Source organism: Trematomus bernacchii, unplaced genomic scaffold (genome assembly GCF_902827165.1).
Source record: "Trematomus bernacchii unplaced genomic scaffold, fTreBer1.1, whole genome shotgun sequence".
NCBI classification, from domain to species: Eukaryota; Metazoa; Chordata; class Actinopteri; order Perciformes; family Nototheniidae; genus Trematomus; species Trematomus bernacchii.
This window is the reverse complement of record NW_022987910.1, coordinates 1071786-1092828: the sequence shown is the minus strand read 5'-3', so window position 1 is coordinate 1092828 and position 21043 is coordinate 1071786. Positions and strand designations below refer to the sequence as shown.

Sequence of the window (21043 nt, the reverse complement as noted above, 5' to 3'; positions counted from 1 at the left end):
CATACAAATGGAAGGAAGGGAAACAAACACTTTACACACCTGATGACAACAGGCTGTTCACCATTTCTAAGAAAGCTTGGTGAACAAACTGATAATCCTCCAACAGTAGAACCACCTGTTGGCCCTCCAGACCGGCAAGCTGCATCACCTGCACATACATACAAAGACATTTTACGTTTTCATATACATAGACACAATCACAATTTTTGCCAACAAAAAGCTATATAACAAACTACAGGAAAAGGGAAAACCCCCAAAGCATAATATGGCCTAAGGGAAATTAGAAAGCTCAGTACAAAAAACTCTAAGGGTTTTCGGCATACGCTGGTTAGTTTGGCATAATGTGAACTAGTTGAGCCGATAAAAAAGGCAATCCACTCTCACCGTCTTGAGATCATTGCTGAAATTCTTGAGAGCATAACCACGGGAGATCTTGGGCGTGAACAGTGTGAATCCATGCATGTGTGACACCAGGCAGGTGGCTGTGTGCCGACCCACTCCACTCCTGCCCGCCAGAAGCAGAGAGCCCCCGGGTCGGCTCAGGACCCGGTCCACCCTGGACACGAAGTCACACACTTCCCAGAACAGAAGGAGATCCAGCTCCTTATTATCACGGCTGTACAGCACTACTCCCTAGGGGAGGGGAGAGGAGGAGCACACGCAGGTGAGAGAGCTGCACCACAGACACTCAGAAGAAAGAATGAAACACCGACACAGGAACAGAGCCAGATTAATTAGGCGTAGAGATAAAATCAGAAGCTGAAAAAAGAACATCCTTCATTTACTAAGGTAAAGCTGCAAAACCACAGTGTTAAGATACATCATTATAAATGTAAGCAAAGTTCTAATTATGCAAAATAGCATATTTTATTTGATATACCATTATTTAAAATATACCTGTATTCACCGCTACGTTTTAGCCCCTGTCTCTTTAAGCCCCCGCTGAATAAGCTCAATATACTGTGATTAATCTGGCAGTAAAAATGTGGTGAACCTTTGCAAGTAAGTTCACAAGCTGTGAGTTGAGATGGGAGGCAGTATACTGTAATGAATCTTTATGTGACGCGATAAGGGGAGCCAAATTACAATGGCTTGTTAATACCCTGTTTTCTGCCCAAGGTTGCCAACAAAAAACAATTGTGTTTTGTTATTTTACTGTTTGTGGGTTGTTAGGCACAGCACTGCAGACAGTGTACCTTTTGTATAACTTGCTTGAGGTCAGCAGAATCCAGGCGCCCCAGTTGTTTACCATGAGGAGGGAGAGACTGGCCTGGAGCCATCACAGCCCCTTCAGAGGCTCCCCATGTCACATAGAAACCATCTGCACCCGGGGGAAATATTACAGATGGTTAGCAACACACCCACCTACGTGCACATCAAATGACAGACTTCAGAGGATTCAGAGGTGAGAGAAAATATGGGAAAAATGTGGAAACTACTGTCACAAAAATGAACCAATACCAGTCAAAAACATCTGAAAATGAAATAAATGTGTGTCTGAATGTTCAACATGGGCATTTTTGATTAGGTTTCAAATCGCACAGCTTACACACCAGATGTTTTAGAGAAGCGGGCAGGTGTTTGCTTTGCAGGTGGACTGCACTTCTGGCCATCATTTGGAAGAGACATTTCTTGCAGAGTATAGGTACCAGCCTTTAGCTGATGCTCTCTCACAGGTTGGATTTTAATGCAGATGGCTTATGTTTAAAGACGTGTGAGCAGATGACAGGGAAGTTTGGGAAAGTACTGGTACTGCTCTGTCTCTGCAATCAGTGCCAGGTGCTACAGAGGGATATTGCATGTCTTTTATTTATTGAGCATCAGGGACCTGTTCTTAAAAATGTTGCCTCTCTGAGCTGAGCCAGCTTTCTTAACATGGTTGTATTATACTGGCTTCCATTATTTTTTTGAATGACTAAAACGGGCAATGGCTTCCTCTTGCCAGGTTTCACCAAGTATTTCTAGTGCTGCTGTGCAGATCATTACGAAGCATAGTATGTATTGGTATTATTATATTCATTAATATGCAAGGAGGGCATAATCTGCATTTATCTGCAGTCCACTTAGAGTTCTGAGAGGAGCTTCTGCACAGGGAGGACAACACTAGAAAAAGACTTGGATGGCTCTTAATTGGTTGATTCTGGAGTATGAGTTTGTTATTGTTTATGACACACAAGGAGTTGGCATGCAAGTGAAGCGTTGGAGTCTTGCCAGTTGCCTGTGTCTTGCAGCTGCTATAACCAAGGAATCAAATTGGTATGACTTGTAGTGACACTTTGTTCTTTATCAGAGTAAATAAGGAATATGTGCTAAGCCGTAAGCACTTGAAAACATTTGATCATGTCATGCCTGTTTAAAACAGACCATTAGCTGAGGCACTGCCTTTAATGCAGAGCTGTCAAAGAACAAAGCCAGTCAAATGTTGCTTTCATTCTTGCATGAATGTTGGCAAGAATTGCATCAAGCACTCAATCTTAAATAGATGTGTTTCTGCTTTAATTTGATGTTGTTTTGTATATGTGTGATTTCAATGAAAGAGTATGTCGGTGATATGAGAGGTCTCTCATACCGGTCATGTTGTCGAGAGCGTCAGAGCCCCAGTCTCCCCGTACGATGGATGAGAGGATGTTATCAAAGGTGTGAAGGTCTTTAGAGGAAACTAGCCGGTCTCTGAACAGCCTCCTGGCCTCATATGCTACCACCTCCAACACGCTGTCTGTCACATTGGATTGAGCTAAAGAGGAATAGATGTCACAAGCACACACATACTTGAATTAATAACTGACAAAACATTTATTTTTACATACATTTTTTTCTCACCAAAACATTAAAGGGGACCTATCATGCAAAATGCACTTTTTGATGTCTTTTATACATAAATATGTGTCCCCGGTGTGTCGGGGAACTCACGCAGCGTCAGAAAATGAAACCCTCTCTCTTTTCCTCCGTACCCAAATCTCTAAAAACGGGGCTACAACGGAGCTGATTCAGATTTGCGTCCGATATGACGTAATATCTGAAATGTAGGCTGCTTTACACCCACGGCCCTATCTGAAACGTTGCTATCAGAAACAATGCCCGACTGTTTTGGACGTAATATGGTCGGTGCATGTTTACATTAGCATCGCTAACACTCAGAGCTAACCTGTACTGCACAGAGCATGTGTGTGAAGAAGCAGGAAATAAAAAGGAACTCGCCTTGTGGTATAACCGGCAAGAGAGAAAGCCTTTGAGCTCCATACTGTTTCAGAAATAATCCTTGATAACCCATGATATGGCATTTCATCACGGCAGTATTTAGTTTAGACCAATTTTTTTTTAAAGCTTTATATCCCAAATCAGCACTTTTGAAACAGGAAGTGAAATAGAGGGATATGAGGCATGGCTAGAATGGGTGATCTGTTTGGTATTTTGAGCAAAACACTTCATAGACATGTTTTTTATATTTTTGTATATATCTGAGACCTATGCTATTGCCTAAAAATAGCATGATAGGTGACCTTTAATACAAAAGCAAGAGACTTTCTAAGAAACGTACAGATGTATCTGCAGAGGTAAATTAACTTCTGTTTCTCACTTTCCCCATTGTTAGGGAATAATTTGCTTAGGTATTCAACCTTTGACACGGTTCATAGTTTTCTCCTTTCACTGTCTCTTTACCCATGGCATAGGTCTAAGGCCTTGGGTATTGCTGCTATCTCTCTTAAGGAGGGGCAGCTTGGGCGCATTGTTGTTGCCACCTTATGACCGAGCACAAGCCGGCATGAGATAGTTTATTGTTCAGGGACAACGTTAGGTTCCTTGGCGCACATTCTTTTCTATGGACGACAGCTCTAGTTAGATTCAGGGTCCATATTTGTTTAGTCTCGCTGATGAGGAATGCTGATTATTACACTCCGAACAAGTTAAAACCTCGAATTACAGAAAAGTTCTTCAGAATTGGTTTGGCAACCGCTGTGACACCTCGTGGCACAGCACATGTCTTGTGAATTCTCCAGCCGAAGCTCCAAATAAACCATCAGTGTTTGCCATCAAAGTTCCTGCTCTCCTCGTGTCTCTCTGAGTCCTGTCTCCATTGCTTCAGAAGTTTCCATCACACCCATAATACATAAGATTACAATTTTGTTGTGTGTCCATATCTGTCACAGTTGTTTACGTTTCAAAAAGGGCAGATACAGACACAAGCGCACTGTTTACACTGTGACTCAGGCCTCAACATGAGTAAAAGGGCTGTTTTGGGTGAAATCAGGCATGACAAACGCACCTCCCAGGGATTTAATAAATGTACTACATTCCCCAGCGTAGTGCTGCTGCGCTGTAGCTAAAAAAAGGGGATTGCTACAGGGACAGGCCAAAATGGTGGTCTCATAGGCCACTGGCTTCAACAGTGTCTGTCACATTATATTGAAAGAGTTGAAGAAGAGAACCAGCAGAGACACAGTGACACTCCTGGGTTACCCTGGCTTATTAAATGTTAAAGACCACAAAGTAAAACAAAAATAAACACTTAAAGTTCCAAGTAGCCATACTTAAAATGTTCTATGCTTATAATGTCCTTGCCAAAAAAACACGAGTGAAACAGAACTTAAAAAGATAATAAAGTCGGACCCATTCTGGATTTAAAAAAAGTTTTAATTCAAAATATTTATTTAATTAAACACATAACATAAAAAATGATGACCATGAGTGAATCAACTAATTAAATGCTATTTTGTTTACAACTTATGTTAATGCAAAAAATATATATCTATATTTTCTTTGAAGTTTTGTATTATTGTTTTGTGTTATTTATGGGCTTACATTTCCCTGATAATGATATATCTGTGATAAGCTTTAATTAGCTGATTAAATCTGCCTTTAATGTATCTGGCATCATACATTACCTCATTATAATGTGTGTGGGGAAACACAATAAACAAAGAAAATGCCAACAAACAATGCCATGAGAGTTGTTAGTGATGTGTTGTTGATACATCCATTGTGATCAAATGCACACTCACATTTACCACATACATCAACACAGTCATAGAAGTGAGGGTTTTTTTACATACCAAAAAGAAGGTAAGCAGCGAGAGGGGAAAAGAGAGAGGAAAAAGCAAGAGTACGTTAGAAAATGATGAGCATAGGAAACGAGAAGTTTGTCCGCTGACGTGTTTAATTAAAATAAATGATTGGACTCACTATCACAGCAGGAACACATTGCAGAAGGAGAGAACGAGCGACAGAGGGAGAGATGAAAGGACAGCAAAGGGAGAGGTTGATAAAAGAGGGGGAGAGAGAAGAGTGACAGAGAGGAAGTGAGCAAACAGAGGAGAGATCAAGTGAAGGAAAAGGTGAGAGTTGGAGACAGTAGTTCTGAGCTAAAATAAAACTGACAACAGCCATATGGTGTTGTCCTTTTGATCTGGCAGTTGTGATGCTTTGTGTTCCTCAGTGCCAACTAAATGAATCTGTGAGGACTGGTCGCACAACATGAGCCCGGGACACCATTCAGGTTCCTATTTGTTTCCTAAGTGAGACCTGGTAATGTCATCAATCTTATTCCCGACAGTAAAAGTGCTTACAAATGAATGTGGTGCGTGTGTGTTTGGTTACCTGCAGTGAGGTCATATCGCAGCAGGCTGAGGACCCACTCTGTGAGGATACAGGGGGTAAACAGGTAGTGGCTGTGGTCATCTACTGTAAACTTGGCTTTCACCTGAAAGTAAGATACACAGGAAAATGAATTATCCGTTTATAGCTATAGGACAAATCCATTAGCAATTGACAATATGTTGAATGTCAAATCAACAAATCAATGTATTTACCAACATAAATTCCATGCCTCATCAGCATTAACAGCATCAAACATAACTTATCTTACCTCTAAAAGCACAATATGTGTGCCATCCACAGTTTATATTTGGAATAAGCCATATGGGGCTTCATTCACAGATAGGCTAGTGTGTGTGTTACATAAAAGACAGAATTTAAAAAACTCTCCTCCAGAACTCCACTTTTCAAAACACATGACATGGGTTAAGGTTGTTAAATAATTTGTAATCCAGTAGTATATTGTAATTCTGTTGAATCCTCCTTCTCACCAAACCATTATATTGAGTTCCCTTAGCAAGAGAACCCTCAGAGAAAACAAACAAAAGCATCCAATTATAACTTCAAATATCACATAATTAATTGTGTGACATTTGAGAGTCTAATTAAGTGTGCTACAGAGTAATTTCAGGAAGTTCAAAAAAGGAACCTGATATGCTAATGGTTATGCTTTCAACATCTCAGGCGAGACCATGTAGCTGCAAACACAAATGTGAGCACCAACGAACAACCTGTCCATGTAAATACCTGTTCATAGAGCTGCACCAGAGACCCAGCCAGCTGGTGTGTTTTCCCGGTGCTGGCCCACGATGCCTGGCTGCCCAGGCTGTGCTGGAGAACTGGCTGCAGGTACGCAGAGTAGATAGTCTGCAGCTGCTCCCTGTCTGGATAGCTAAAGGCAGAGGCAAAGAGGCAGAGAAACAGATGGATGTAAGAAATTAAAAGAGAGGGGATTGGGGTAAGAGGGAAACCAACAGTGAATAGATGAAGGTAACATGCTGATGTTACAACGTGTCCAAAAATGTTGAGTGCCTGCAGTCAAAAACATGTATATTGCAGGCAGTTCTGCAAAATATGAAGAAATGCTTCGATTACATTTGAGTTCTACTTACTCTATAGTGCCAATGCGAACTATAGATGAGAAGCGGGAGGTGAGGGAGTGGCTGCCTACAGCTCCCCCTGTTGACATGGAGGCCACCACCTGGATGTTCTCAAGACTAACCCACTCCAGATTCTCATCATAGAATCCTTTATATGTCAAAACCTGGAGGAAAGACAAAGAGACAATGAGAAGATATAGACAAGGAAAGTGGAAGTTAAGAGAAAGTAAGTAAAAAAGACTCTTAAATTGTCTCAGATTATACATGGAACAACCCTGGACTCCGGTGTCAAAGGTTTTTTTAACCATATCAAGTATTCACTGATTTGTTGTCTTGTCTATTAGTATTTTGTTTTGAATGTGTGGTCTCTACCTGCTGCAGGAAGGCAGTGAGGTTGCTGGTCCCCCATTTGTCAGGTTTGGGTAGGTTGATGTCTTTTAGGTAGAGCACGAGGTTCTCACAGTCTTTTGGTCTAAAGACTCGGCCCGTGTTCGAGCTGAGCAACATGCAGGTCTGACCGAGCTTCTGTAGCACATGGCGGGATGACGTCTGGGCGCTGCAGTGAACCACCGCCACCTGGGTGGAGCGCAGCCGAGAGAAGGCGTGGCGCAGGAGCATGCTGGACAGGAAACAACAAAAAAGGTTTAATTAAAAAAAAAAAACAGGCACTTAGAAGGTGTAGGCCAAACAGGGTCTAACTTTTGTGACATCACTCATATGTTTACAATGGTGTAATCTCTACAGGAGATGATGATAGGGAGATATGAGTAACAGTGCTGTATTTATCAAGAGAGCCACTTGGAATCTAATCCAACAATGTTTGTCAGAGCAGACCCAAAGGCAAAGAGAGACATTTTATGAGGGCGAAGACAGAATGATAAAATAATTGGAAAGCTAAATATTGTGTGTGTGTGTGTGTAAATTAATTAGATGTTCTTTGATCAAAATAGTACGCCGACAAACCCAGTGCCTCATTGGCACAATGACCTTTCAGAAGAAGTGAGGCGAGGAGAGAGACAGAGAAAAGGAGACTTTGAGTGAGACTCAACTGGAGTGTAAAAGGCAAACTGAGTGACCCTTGTTCTTCAAAGCCCTTGGGAGCGAGGCAATTACATTTGAGGCAACCGCTCTCTGAGAACATATACACAAGCACGAGCACACACACACACACAGATCCAAGTCTTATCCTGACATATGAGTGCCTTTTACACAAAAGGTCAAGCCTTAAAAAAAAGATTTGATTTCAGTGTTGATTGTTTGCTTGTATTATTTTAACTTTCTACATAATGCACACTGTGATCTTACGAATCCTTTTTAAAGCAGACCAACATGAGGTTTGCAAAGAAGAGTGTCTATTTAAACTGTTAACATGGACTTCCACTTTATAAATAATATGTAACAACCATGGATGTGTTGTTAATGTGTGAATGTTAGATGAGTTACTCATTTATACCATGTGTCTCAATATACATAATATTGCCAGTATGTGTGCAAATGCCTGCTCAGTTTATGATGCATGTATGTAAATGTGTGTGCTCTGAGTGTAGTTACCCCTTTCCACAGCCCTCCGGCCCCACCACCATAAAGGGCTGCCTGTGCTGAGCGGTGAGCCACGGGGAGAAGCAGTGCAGACCCCTCTGCATGTCTGGGGTCTCAATAACAGGCAGTGTGTGTGAATGAGAGAGCTGTTCCAGCGAGAGACCGTCGGGACGATGAAATGTATAAGCAGCTAGATGTCCGCTGTCTGAGTCATAGTAGGTATCCAAAGGTTTTTTGGTGTCTGGTGCGCTTTCCCTGGCCCAGCTCAGCAACTATAGAAGTACAAAGAAACAAGGGCAACAATTAAGAGCAGGGCTGATAGCTTTTGTGAGCGGTGGCATAAGAGAAAATGTCACCAGGTGCATATCCTGTATTTCTATTTGAATAATGACTCATCACTTTATTTTTATGTAAGTTATAGCTGACTCTCAGAAACAAGCTTTTAAGTTTGAGACATGATAACATTTCAATACTCAAAGTAAACTGTTCTTATAGTCACATTCAGCCCATACAAAACACACAGGGGTCCTCACCTCTTTGGCCAGCTCCTGTCTTGTTTTGAAGTTCAGGTTTCCTCCCAAACCCCTGAGAAGACCAACGATAAACTGACCTCTCTCGGACACAGCATTAAGGTGTGACAGGCCATTGAACACTGTACCCACCAGACTAGTGTCCACCACAAAGTCATTCTAAAGGAGAGTAGAGAAGGAGATACACAAGTTGGTTTCAAATTCAACAAAAAAAACTAAATGGGGTAAATCAAATCAAATCAAATCAAGGTTTATTTATAGAGCACATTTAAAAGCGATTTTTAGTCGGGCCAAAGTGCTGTACATGTAATAACTACAATCACATAAAAACACATTTCTATAATCACAATAAAAGACAATAAATTACAACAGATATTTAAAAAAAAAACACAGGGAAAAGTCAGGAGTCGTGCTCCGCTCTGACTAAAAGGCCAGGGAGAAGAAGTGTGTCTTAAGAGTAGATTTAAAAACCCCTAGGGTCTGGGCCGACCTCACATGGAGGGGCAGAGTGTTCCAGAGCCTCGGGCCAGCTGCTGCGAAGGCTCGGTGCCCTCGGGTTTTGAGCCTGGTCTTGGGCACTATCAGCAACAGCTGGTCAGCAGACCTTAAAGCTCTTGTTGGGGTGTAGCGCTGAAGGAGTTCAGCTATATAGGCCGGAGCCAGCCCATTTAGTGCTTTAAAAACAAATAAAAGGAGTTTAAAATCAATTCGGAACCGAATTGGAAGCCAGTGCAGTGAGGCCAGAATTGGGGTGATGTGGTCACACTTTTTGTGGCCAGTGAGTAGACGTGCAGCTGGGTAAAACATTTAGTTTAGTTTATGATTACTAAAGTCTGCTGATTTTTGTGAATTCATCTCACTCATGACACACAATGTCCTTAGAATGAACAATGGTCAGTGTACATGGAGGCCTTCTTTTTTCTAAAGTCCTATCTTTTAGGGCCACCAAAATGTCCACTTTTGATATACACATAAAACATTGCTACACAGCAAAACTGTGTCAGCATTGTTTGTTTGAGTCAGTGTTAAGATGTAGTACAGACTCAGAGTAAATGTTACCTGTTTGAGGACCCAGTCCAGGGCCCGTTGGAAGTAGTCTCCCAGCCAGTTTTCTAGATTACTGCGACAATCCTCTGGCTGTCCCTTCAACCACGACTTCACCAAGGCCCCTACATCAATGTCCTCATCACTGGAGTAGAGAAAAGTAGATATAAAAAACAACATGGAGAAGAGCTAGATGGCAAACCTGGAACTTGTAGATGCACAGTCCAACCAACCTGAGAAAGATCATTCCCATGCGGGAGATGGTGGCTGGTGAGGCACAGCTAAGGTCGTGAGTCTCAAACAGGAAGTTAACATTGGGCCCAAACTGGATGCGTTCTCCACTAGGCATGGTCAGCAGCCGATTATCATCAAGCACAGAGTTGAGACTCTCAATCCACTCTGGGTCGATGTCGCCGTCGCACACAATCCATGAGCTCACCCCTAGAAAACACAAAAGCACATATACATATCTCTAACTCTAGATACATACAGTACATGAATCTCAGTACAGAAACATACACACCTAAATGCTTACCTTATGCAGTCCTTGTAGAGTTTACTGGTTCACCCTGACTTTTTCATTTAATATAGACTTTATTGCAGTTATCTAAAGTCTGGGTTAGCAAAACAGATGATAAGTAACCTATTAGCGCTAATGGAGCGATGTCTTACCCTGTGGTTCTCTGACAACACTCCTGGCACTGTGTGTGAGGACGCCATCAGCCCATTCTCTGGTGTCCATGTCTATATGACCCAGCAGCTGTTGTCTGGGCATAGCTTTAGGATTCATTGTGTACTGCTTCACCTACAAAAACACAGCATGAAAGCATTAAAGATGGCACACAAGATTGGGACAATACTGACCTATAAACTCTTGAATAAATGCTTTAAATAATCGTTTATATGAAGAATAATAATGGATATTGTGTTAGTCTTACAAAATGTACATTTATAGCATTTTGCATTTTTTTTTACAATTGTCATTTTAAAAGTACAGCATGTATCAGTGAATGAACAACTGTGTAGGCGGTTTCCCTGTTACTCACCACTTTGCCTGTCTTGCTGAGAGCGGCCCTGAGCATCCTCCAGAGCGTAGACTTCCCCGCTCCACTTGGCCCAACGATGACTACACCCATGCGTTGTCTCAGCTGTTCATTCAGCTCCAATGCCTTCTTCAGCTACACAGAGATGGAAAAACAGTCAGCAATTCCTCTAGGGTTTTCCATCATCCTTCTAACAAACTATTCAACTGTCTCAAGTGAATACTTTTTTGTGTTTCCCAAAAACTGGTCAGAGTTCATGAAAATCAGGTGTATAATTGGCTAGTGCTTGGATGTCTTCACACACACACACACACACACACCTGGCCGGGTATAAGTTCGAGCCGTGCCTCCTTGTAGACTTGGTCCAGTGCTTGCATTAGACTCTGGTCCTCCACATCGGTGAAATTAACCCCCGAGAAGACATCTCTGACCAGAGCATCAAACCGGGAGCTATCCGAAAACGTCAGCTTGGACATGGTGTTCAGTCTCAACGCCTGCACCACCAGACCGCTCTCCTGAACTGCATGTACATGAAAAAGATTTTTGTACCATTCCAATGTGAAATATGAGAGTCATGACAAAATACTAAAATAATAATATATTAAATAGTTTTATACTGATGCACAAATAGAGGCAATGATACATGCTTGATAAAGAACCACAAAGCAAAAGGTTAAATGATAATGAACTTGTCCAGTCATTATTCTTTTGCTCTCTCACCCTGTTACAAAAGTGCTCATTACCAAAGCCTGTCATGATTGAAGAGTTTGTCGATACTTTTGTTCTCTGCTCCAAAGTTGCTGGCCTTTTATCCGTAGCAGAGAGAAACACTTGGCCAAGCTACACACACAGACGAACACAAGAAAACCTCAGGGACTCATCTAACAGACAGAAAGTGCATGTACTGTGTGTGTGTGCCTGTGTGTGTGCCTGTGTGTGTTGGACAGATAAAGGGCTGCTGATGAGACAGAAGGATTTAAAAGAGAGAGAGGGGGATAGGTTGAAGAAAAAGGCAGAGGCCGGGGCGGAGTGGCGCAGTGGGCTGTGCGTTGATCATCAGATCAAGGGGGCGTTGGGGAACTCCAGTTCGAAACCCGCCTCCGCCGCCACTGCGTCAGGCCGTTGTGTCCTTGGGCAAGACACTTCCCCCGAATTTGCTCATGTGGGTACAGTACATGACCGTTACATGTGTGTAATGTGTACTTGTAAAGCGCCTTGATGACTTCGAGGTGTGAAGATGGGCGGAGTGACGCAGTGGGCTGTGCGTTGATCATCAGATCAAGGGGGCGTTGGGGAACACCAGTTCGAAACCCGCCTCCGCCGCCGCTGCGTCTGTAAAGCCGCTGTGTCCTTGGGCAAGACACTTCACCTGAATTTGCTCCTGTGGGTATTGTCCACAGTACATTACATGTATGATATGTGTGTAATGTGTATTTGTAAAGCGCTTTGAGCTCTGGAAAAGCGCTATAATAAATATAAGGAATTATTATTATTATTAGAGGGAAATTAAGAGAGGGGAAATAATTGAAAGTAGGGACATGAAGGGGAGATGGGGTGAGAAACAGAGGGCAACGAGTGAGAATGAGTGGGACGAGAGCAGCATCGACAGAGAGGAATCAGAGAGAGAGCTAAGAGGTCAGAAGGAGGCGGATGGAGGTGGAGAAAGAGAGCCTGAAGAGGTAAACAACAGAACCCTGGCAAAGTGTTTGGAAAGGAGAGAAAGGAGAAGGACAAAGGGACAGGTAAGTAAAAAGCCCAAGGGAATAACAGTTTTAAAGGTGGGGGGCATTTGGAGTAAATGTCAGTTAATGGATTTAGAAGACAAGGACAGCGGCAGGTGTACTGTGCTGGGCCATAAATCCTATCCGTGTTCAAATACACTCTTCATCTGAAACTGACTTTAAGAGGTATCCACAAATGAAGACACAGATTATGAAAACAGTTTGTATTGCAATGCGGTCAAGGACAGGATAAGAGTCTCAAAGCAGATTCATTTTCACTTTTACCTCATCCTTAAATCCTTTTCATCAGGTTACTAGCTTTCTATCGCTCAGGTCAAGCTTACTAAGAGTGCACTTCTCAGGGGACACATTGTAGAGACACTTTCATCCAATATACAAAAGCACATTTTTGAAATTTGGTTACAAATAAATGGTATTGGAACACTTTACTTTACTTTAACTAATACAGTGTAGGGACATTACAGGCAATGTAAACATATCACAGAACAATCAGTTTGACTGTTCTGTTATATAATAAATATGTGAATATGAGAATCATCACATGTAGATATTAAACGTTGATATGTTAATACACTTCGGCTGTCTGCGACAAATAATATAACATGACAGTATAAAAAGTCTATTTTGGTTTTGTGGTACATTAATTCCTGAGAAGGCTGTCACTACCCAATGAAGCTCAGCGCAAGTTCTTTCAGGAAGACTGGTATACATTCACTCCGTAGCTGCTTCTAATCAGCTCATCACGGGCTTCCTGCTAACCTATTACATTCACCTCAATCTCAGCAGCCAATCATCGTGCTGCAGCCAAACTTTTAAATGGTTCTCCTCTCTCCTGCAGTCAGCTGTGATTTCAGGTGTTCATGCTGCCGACCACCTCCTCCCCATCCACCTCCTTTCATCACATCCAGTGCCAGGAGAGCTAATCCAAAGACCTCATCTCATCCCCTCTTCATCCCATCTCCTCATCAAATCCAGATCTTCAGCATCATCACCAGTGTCTAGACCCCGGGGGGGTTCCCTATGCTCACGGCTGCATTTCCCCCTTTAGATATACGATTTCAGGATCGGGGTCTAATCGCCAAAGACTTAACATTTATCATATGGCATGTGTCAATAAATGTTCTTTAAACAAAATGAAGTCTCTCCTGATTGAAATATAATCAGGACGGAAACATAACTTTAATGCCATAAATAATTTACAGAATGTAATTTGGCACAATCCTCTGAAAAAGTCAAACAACACGAAATGTTTTGATGGAAAAATGAAGACACTGTATCTTTGGTGGAAGTAAGCTTTTTCTTATGTAGCATAAGTGGCAGAATCTCTCAAGTAAGGCATGAATGGATAAGAGATCAATTCGTTCTTCATTTGGCTGGAATGGAAGCCTGCCCATTTCAGCCCTTGATGGCACATTATTGAAGATCCTGCCTTATATTTTACTCAATAAATCCTGTTACTGCAAAGAAAGTGACTCGAGGTCATGGCCAAAAAAGGCACTCTCTTTTTCCTTACTTTGCTGTCACTCTCCACTATTGGAAAAGCCTCACAGAAATATTGTAGCTCAAAATAAAAAATAGCCAGAGGGGGGTCTTACTCTTGTCCTTGTCCTGACTCCTCCTTTGTTGCTGCAGGAGACTGCCACAGGCCTTCAGCACCGTCTTCAGAGCACGGAGACCCCAGTCGTAGTGCTGCTGGGGAGTCAACAGCTCCCTGGACACACACAAAAAGGCACATTTTCACACATAAACACACACTCTGAATTGTTTGTAGTGCTAAGGGCTTGAATGTAGGATCATATCTTATATCCACAACATCAAAAGGCCTATATTACAATTAGGGTTGCAAAATTCCGGGAATTTTCAAAGATGGAAACTTTCCATGGGAATTAACGGGAATTTATGGGAATAAACTGGGAATTTTCTAAATTGAAGGTTTGCTCTTCATAGGGAACTTAAATATAGTTGGGGAAAGTATATTTTAGCATAATCATGACTAAAACAAACAGATGCCATTCAAGCACACTTGAATATCCATGCCATAGCACACTGCTTACTGCATGGCTATTGAGACCACACAAAGGTTCGCAACAGGCTCACAAACGTGAGAGTGGAAAAACTGGTTGGCATTCGGGCAAACCTAAGGCTCTTTGAGCCTGACACAGAGCCATCCTCAACAAGGCTGGACAGTGACACTGAAGAGGAGGAGGAAGAGTTGGATGTTGATGAGGCCCAGCAAGAGCCCGTTGACTGAAAGGGTTTAGCAAAAATGCAGAGGATTGCTTGAAGGAAGATTAGCATGTTTAATGGGACTGTTTGGAGGGAGAAGGGCTCTTTTCATTTAACATTTTGAATGGGACTTTGTGCAGATTTTTGGATGGGGGGTGCATTTTTGTTCATTTTTTAATGAGTGGGGTTGGGGGGATGAGTAATATTTAACTCAACATTCCTGTTTTCGTTCTTCAATGAAACAAATAATTGTTCGATAAAATAATTAAAACTTGTTCTGTTCTACTTAAAAAATAAATAAATAAAAAAAATCTGTTGAAATGTCATGTTTTTTGTTTAATTTTGCATCGAATATTTCCAAAATTCCCCAGATTTCCGTGGAAACTTTCCGGAAATGTACCGGAAATGTTCCGCCCCTTTGCAACCCTAATTACAATAGATTTTAGTGGCCAAGGGGTCATTTCAAATCAATTCAACAGCATTATTTGGTTTCGCAAACAAAAAACACTTTGGAGCTTTAGGCAGATGTATTCATGTTAACCCCTCCTAATCTATGAAAAATGGGACATTGGTTCGTACAATTTTTGGGCCCAAATGTTTTACCTCTCACTGCAAGGTATTATCCTTCTACAGAAAGTTGGGGTGCAACATCATTCTCCATAATGTATACATCTGCTTCCCCATGAGATCCCTTGTGGTGGTGCATTGCTCCCTATGGCAGGATAATCCTAATATTATCATGAAGTGTGTGGTGCGCCATTATTTTCAAATCTTGTAAGATGTTCTTGTATAGATACGATACATCTGTTCCTCCTAATGTGCGATGAAACCTGACTTTATGTTTTAAATGGCTTAAGATCTTAAAACTCCTGTAGTCTGAGTCCACACAGATTTAAAGACCAGATTGGTGACACAGTTCACAATACCATCTACATAATCAATAATCTGTTGATATATATTTCTTGTCTATTTATGAAAAAGAATATCCCAACCTCATCCAACCTCAACCTCAAATTAAACCAAAAAAAGACCAACAATTTCTACCTTGCCAGGTTGAAGATAGCAACCAGTTTGCGTCCCAGCACTTCTCCGCTTTTGAAGCCCTCGGAGTAGAGGATGACCTCAGCGATGAGCTCATTGTCTGGCCGGCTCATGGCCACGGGCCTGAATAGTTGCTTCAGGTTGTCTGGAAGCTTCTGTCTGCCTCCATAGCCTTTACCTGCCGGGTTTAATGTGATAAACACCCCAGAGTTTGGGTCCAATTCCACCTGAAGGATGAAGAGAAGGAGAACACGTTATTCACATTAATATGTTGTTTATTCGACAGCAACATTGTGATAGCTTCATTGATTGCTTCATGATAAATGACGTGACCATCTTGGTTCATAAAGACAGATAGTGTGCGTGAGAGATAGTGAGTAATTGCTTTTTTAGCATCAGTACTCTATTATTATTATCTAATATTTGTCTGAATCTTATTTTCTGACCTCCTTCCCGAGCAGTTCACATGAGTTCTTGTGATGTTTGAGGGAGTCTTGAATGGCCTGAATCTGCATGGAAACTGCAGACAACACTGCCTCCTCTAAGCGGTTGAATTCGTCAAAGCAGCCCCACGCTCCACACTTCACCAAGCCCACGAAGATCCGACCCATTGACTTCACGTCGATACCCTGAAACACAGATGAATGTAAAACTGGAGAAGACACCTTCTCATGTGTTCTCAATTACCAGTCTTGTTGGTGTGTTATTAAAAAGGAAATACATTTAGATATGTATGACATTCATAGCATACTTTTGTAATTTCGGCCGAGATGTTAACCCAGTATATATTCTCTACGAACTCTTCATACCTCATCACAGTTGAACACCAGCACTTGGCGTCCGAACAGCCCCCCCAGGGCTTTGACCGACTCCGTTTTGCCCGTGCCAGCAGGCCCATAGGGGTTCCCCCCAAGTCCCATCATCATGGCCTGGGTCAGAGTCAGGTAGCACTTATCAGTCAGCGGGGTGTGCACCAGCTTGGCCGCATTCCCCTGGGAGACACGAGAGGTAGGGTGGAGAAGAAAGTGAGCATTACAGAGAGAAATCAAGTGGCAAAAAAAACACAGTGAGATAGAAATAAAGATATGGTGAGTGAGGGAAAAGTGGAAAGGGATAAAAGAAGGGGGGCAGAATTCAGTGGAGGAGAAAGGCAAACAGACAGATGATGGATTGAAAAAGGAAGGAATTATAAAACAAATGATAACAGGCAGAGAATGAAAATGAGTGAGACTGTGTGCTTGTGTTATCTTGAAGATTCTGCAGAGGGGGAATAAAGCAAGGTATCTCCAGTGCTCTTCATCTCTGCATAAACAGTGCCCCCTAAAGGTGAAAGATACGAAGTGGAGCTTTATATCTGTAACCAAACATATTTTGTGAAACCCTGAACGGGACACACAGTTCTTTAATTGATAGTGGTAACCAATCACTGTTTAAACAAGATTTTTTTGATTACTACATTAATGATTAAAGAACTTTATATGTATTAATCAATGTATAACTATGGATTGGGTTAGGTAAAGCGTGAATGGGTACACTGACACGAGTATGGTACAGTTTGTACAGTTGGCAGTATGTCTTTTCAGAGTTTATGTTTTAGCGCTCCTTATATGTATTTGATGAGGAATTGCAGTAAGAACATTTCAATTATGCGCACAGAATTAGTTTATAGCGGGTGTCACAGAAGGCTGAAATGTGTATCGTGAATGAGAATCAGAGAATTAGCAAGTCAATCTGAAATAAAATTGATCAATTAGTCAATTTAATTAGAGAGGCTTCCTGCTTTCCTCTCTTTCAAGACATTGCAGATTGAATACTAATCAAGCTGATATCTACTCATTAAAGTAACAGCTAACTGATCAAAAGTTAAGTCTCAAACAAGCTTAACTGCAGCCCAGGAAACATCAAGTTGTGTCCATTTGGTGAAATACAAAGAGTGTATACAGTTGTATGTACATGCCAACAAACCTGGTATTCATATGTGTAGCTGAATTGTGCGTCCACCATATGTATAAGGCAGCCTTTGTCTGTTCCCATGTAGAAGCGGAGCTGCTTCTTCCAGGCCCAGGCATCAGCGCTGGTCACCCCTGCCTGGTTCAGTTGCTTCACCACACTCATGTTGTGAATAATATCCAGAATCAACGCCTTCAGCTTCAACTGCAGGACACTGGACTCTGTACATGAAGACATGTCAGAATATCAGGATGGTGGAATTGGTAAAAAGATACAATTAACCAACTTGATTTGAAATGCTGTGGATAGATGGATGGAGTTCATTGTAAGCTGACAGTGGCAGTAGCTTTTATGTTATCGTAAAATCAGCGTCTCTACAGTTGTAAGGGAAGCTGTTTCAAGTCGTAATGCAGAACAGTTACCATTGGTGAGGAGAACAGGACTTGTCTCTATAAACTAACGTACATTTTAGGAACATTTTATCAGAAATTAATTCAGCCAAACTGATCATCTGGAAAGTCAATATTACAAACTGGATAAACCGTCAAAATATAGGGGCGTCCCATTCAAAGACAGAGTCCCAACTGTGGCCCTTTCCTGCATGTCGTCTCCTCTCTCCCCCCCCCATTGGTCAATATGTCCTTTCTCTCCAATAAAGGCAAAACCAAAAAAATGTATCTTGATGAAAATTGTGATTGGTACTCTGAACGATTAAATTCCCTCTGTAAATTTAAAAATAGAATAATGTTACGGCTGATAAATAAATGTAAAATAAAAATAGAAAATAATTAAATACAAAAGAATATTAGATAAAGTTAGTTGTGGATATCTTTGTGCTCATCCAAACTCAATATGTTTATTTATGCATACAAATATGCAAAAGTCAAAATGACAAGTCTAATGGCCAATATAAAATCAAGTGAATTGTGTTCTACTGCCAGTCTCCAGCAAAAGTAGGAGTATTTTATATGCCAGATTTACGGCTTGGATCTTTGAATCATAAATCTTCACTGTGCTTTTTCACATACAGCTCTGAAGTTGGGATTGCATACCGTAAATTACACGGGACAGTCGTTATGTACTAGGTAGGTGCTTTGAATGCTTTGTATGTTCAGTAGAAATGCTTCAGTGATGTCAGCCCAGGAAGCATTCAAATACCTTGCCAAATGAACACCATCTTGTCTTGTCTGTGTGCCAAAGGGAAGTTCACTCGCACTCCCCACCATGGTTTATGGCCCATTCATGTAGATTGGGTAATTAGATTATCCGTCTTGCCATTACTTTAGCCACTTTAATCAATACTGCCACTCCAAAGCCTCTTCAGCCTACCTGGTTGTTTTAGGAAGTCAGTCATTTACAGAGATGTTATCATGAAAGTGGGCTTTATTTCAAGCGTGGAAGGTTGAATGCAAGACAGACGGAACACAAACCACTTTATCGACAAATATTCTAACCTTCATCACCGCGCACTGCTGAAATACTTTATAATTATATCAGAAAAGTAAAAAAATCAAACTAACCGATGACAAAAATGTGCTACCAATCACACATGGTGCGAGTGAAACAAGCACTGTTATCATAGATACGTTTTCATGACACAGAAATGTGGAATTTGGTAGCAATGTACCGTGAAATGATGCCACTACCAGAGTTATGGAAGAGCTTTTCATCTCATGCATGAATAAGAAACCTTGATTTGAATTTAAAAGTCCTTTTTAAAAATTCAAGTTCTGTAAAAAAAAACCTCTGCTGTCATGGTTAATGTAGCTTTATATCCAGCCCTGAGACATTATTAGCCTGCCAGCGGCTGCATCTGCCCCTCTGCAGCCTCTCCAGTCCTATCAACAGATTCACACAAGAGCGTGATCTCTCAGTCCTAAGTAACAACCCAAGATGCTGATCAGAGCTAAATCATTACCAACACAAGAGGGAGTCTGATAATGGAACAAAAGGCAAGTGGGAAGTCACAAGTGTTTATAGAGATTGGCAATTTGGGGAGATTAGTATCAACAGGAATGTGATTAGCAAACAAATATAGCAAATATAAAAGGGGGTTGAAGAACAGAACAATACCCTGAACATTATTTAGCATGTCTGAGTTTGTATTTTTATCACAGATGTTTAAACATCTTGATTTTGAATGACTTCTTAAATTATGGACATTCAAGAATATGGTAAGAGGGTTGCGTATGCACTAGAACAAAACAAAAATGAACACGCATAGCTTATGAAAATCAGAACCTAGTGTGTGTAGATATTTAACCCACACCGAGTTTACACATACAAACCATTTTCTTCATACCATCCATGTCATCATTTAACTTTATATATTCCACATGTATGAAATGCATCAAGGTAAATGTATTTATTTTAGTCAATAGAGGTCAGACATCTCCTATCAATCAGTCACATAGCGATCGTATATTTTCTTCTGATGTTGCTATAGCTTACATGTAAGCATACAATAGCCTACTTAGGGTGCATTAATGTTGAAAGATGAGTAGAAACAAACATGCGGTTTCTCTCTGGTGGTTAATAAAAGCAGCCAATCCCTGCAAGTAACTTGGAAAGCTACAGTTAATGTCTTGCAAGTCAATACATTGAAGTGACCCCTGTCTTAGAACCAGGACACACATACATTCACTAATGCATACAGACAAGCAGAGACAGTAGTACCTGAATTAGCTTGATCATCAGAGCTGGTGTCCACCGTAGTGTAGTGTTCTAATTTGGCACTGAGCTCCAGCTCCAGCTGCTGCAAATTCTGCTCTTTTAGAGCTCTTTCCACATCTTCAGTAAATTGAATTTGCTCAGCCAGACACAGAATCTAAACCAAAAAAAAAAGATGGTTCAGACACTTGACACTGATATGATGCTTTAAAGGACATTTCAGTTATTTCATATCTTGGGTCACATATTACTGACACTGTGCCTCTCATCTTGAGTAAAGTATTGGGGTTGGTTGGGGTTAGGTGTGTGTGTGTGTGTGTGTGTGTGTGTGTGTGTGTGTGTGTGTGTGTGTGTGTGTGTGTGTGTGTGTGTGTGTGTGTGTGTGTGTGTGTGTACCTGTGACGGGTAGCGTGAGGGGTCCACATTCCCTTTCCTCCCTGCTGACAGACATTCATACAGCAAGTGCTTCAGAGTCTCCTTCATTTCCACAGACAGCTCACTTAGCCACATCTAGGAAGGAGTTCAAAGAAAACAGCCACAAACAATAATTGAATTAAAACATGAAC

The 21043-nt window shown here is 41.4% G+C and overlaps 1 protein-coding gene across 4 annotated transcripts in view; it reads right to left on the bottom strand.

Moving 5' to 3' along the window:
* LOC117470345 (cytoplasmic dynein 2 heavy chain 1) overlaps positions 1-21043 on the bottom strand; it is a 112430-nt gene that overhangs the window by 69577 nt on the left and 21810 nt on the right. For all 4 annotated transcript variants that reach the window (XM_034115089.1, XM_034115092.1, XM_034115091.1 and 1 more), the window contains exons 34-55: positions 20874-20987; positions 20484-20634; positions 17823-18028; positions 16667-16849; positions 16304-16486; positions 15861-16084; positions 14186-14301; positions 11169-11368; positions 10852-10983; positions 10478-10610; positions 10039-10246; positions 9821-9950; positions 8765-8920; positions 8244-8503; positions 7065-7311; positions 6705-6856; positions 6340-6484; positions 5596-5698; positions 2570-2734; positions 1197-1321; positions 385-633; positions 40-148 (exon numbers count right to left, since the gene is read on the bottom strand). In XM_034115089.1, coding sequence (XP_033970980.1) covers positions 40-148; positions 385-633; positions 1197-1321; positions 2570-2734; positions 5596-5698; positions 6340-6484; positions 6705-6856; positions 7065-7311; positions 8244-8503; positions 8765-8920; positions 9821-9950; positions 10039-10246; positions 10478-10610; positions 10852-10983; positions 11169-11368; positions 14186-14301; positions 15861-16084; positions 16304-16486; positions 16667-16849; positions 17823-18028; positions 20484-20634; positions 20874-20987 — 3691 coding nt within the window. The remainder of the gene's footprint in view (positions 1-39; positions 149-384; positions 634-1196; positions 1322-2569; positions 2735-5595; positions 5699-6339; positions 6485-6704; positions 6857-7064; positions 7312-8243; positions 8504-8764; positions 8921-9820; positions 9951-10038; positions 10247-10477; positions 10611-10851; positions 10984-11168; positions 11369-14185; positions 14302-15860; positions 16085-16303; positions 16487-16666; positions 16850-17822; positions 18029-20483; positions 20635-20873; positions 20988-21043) is intronic.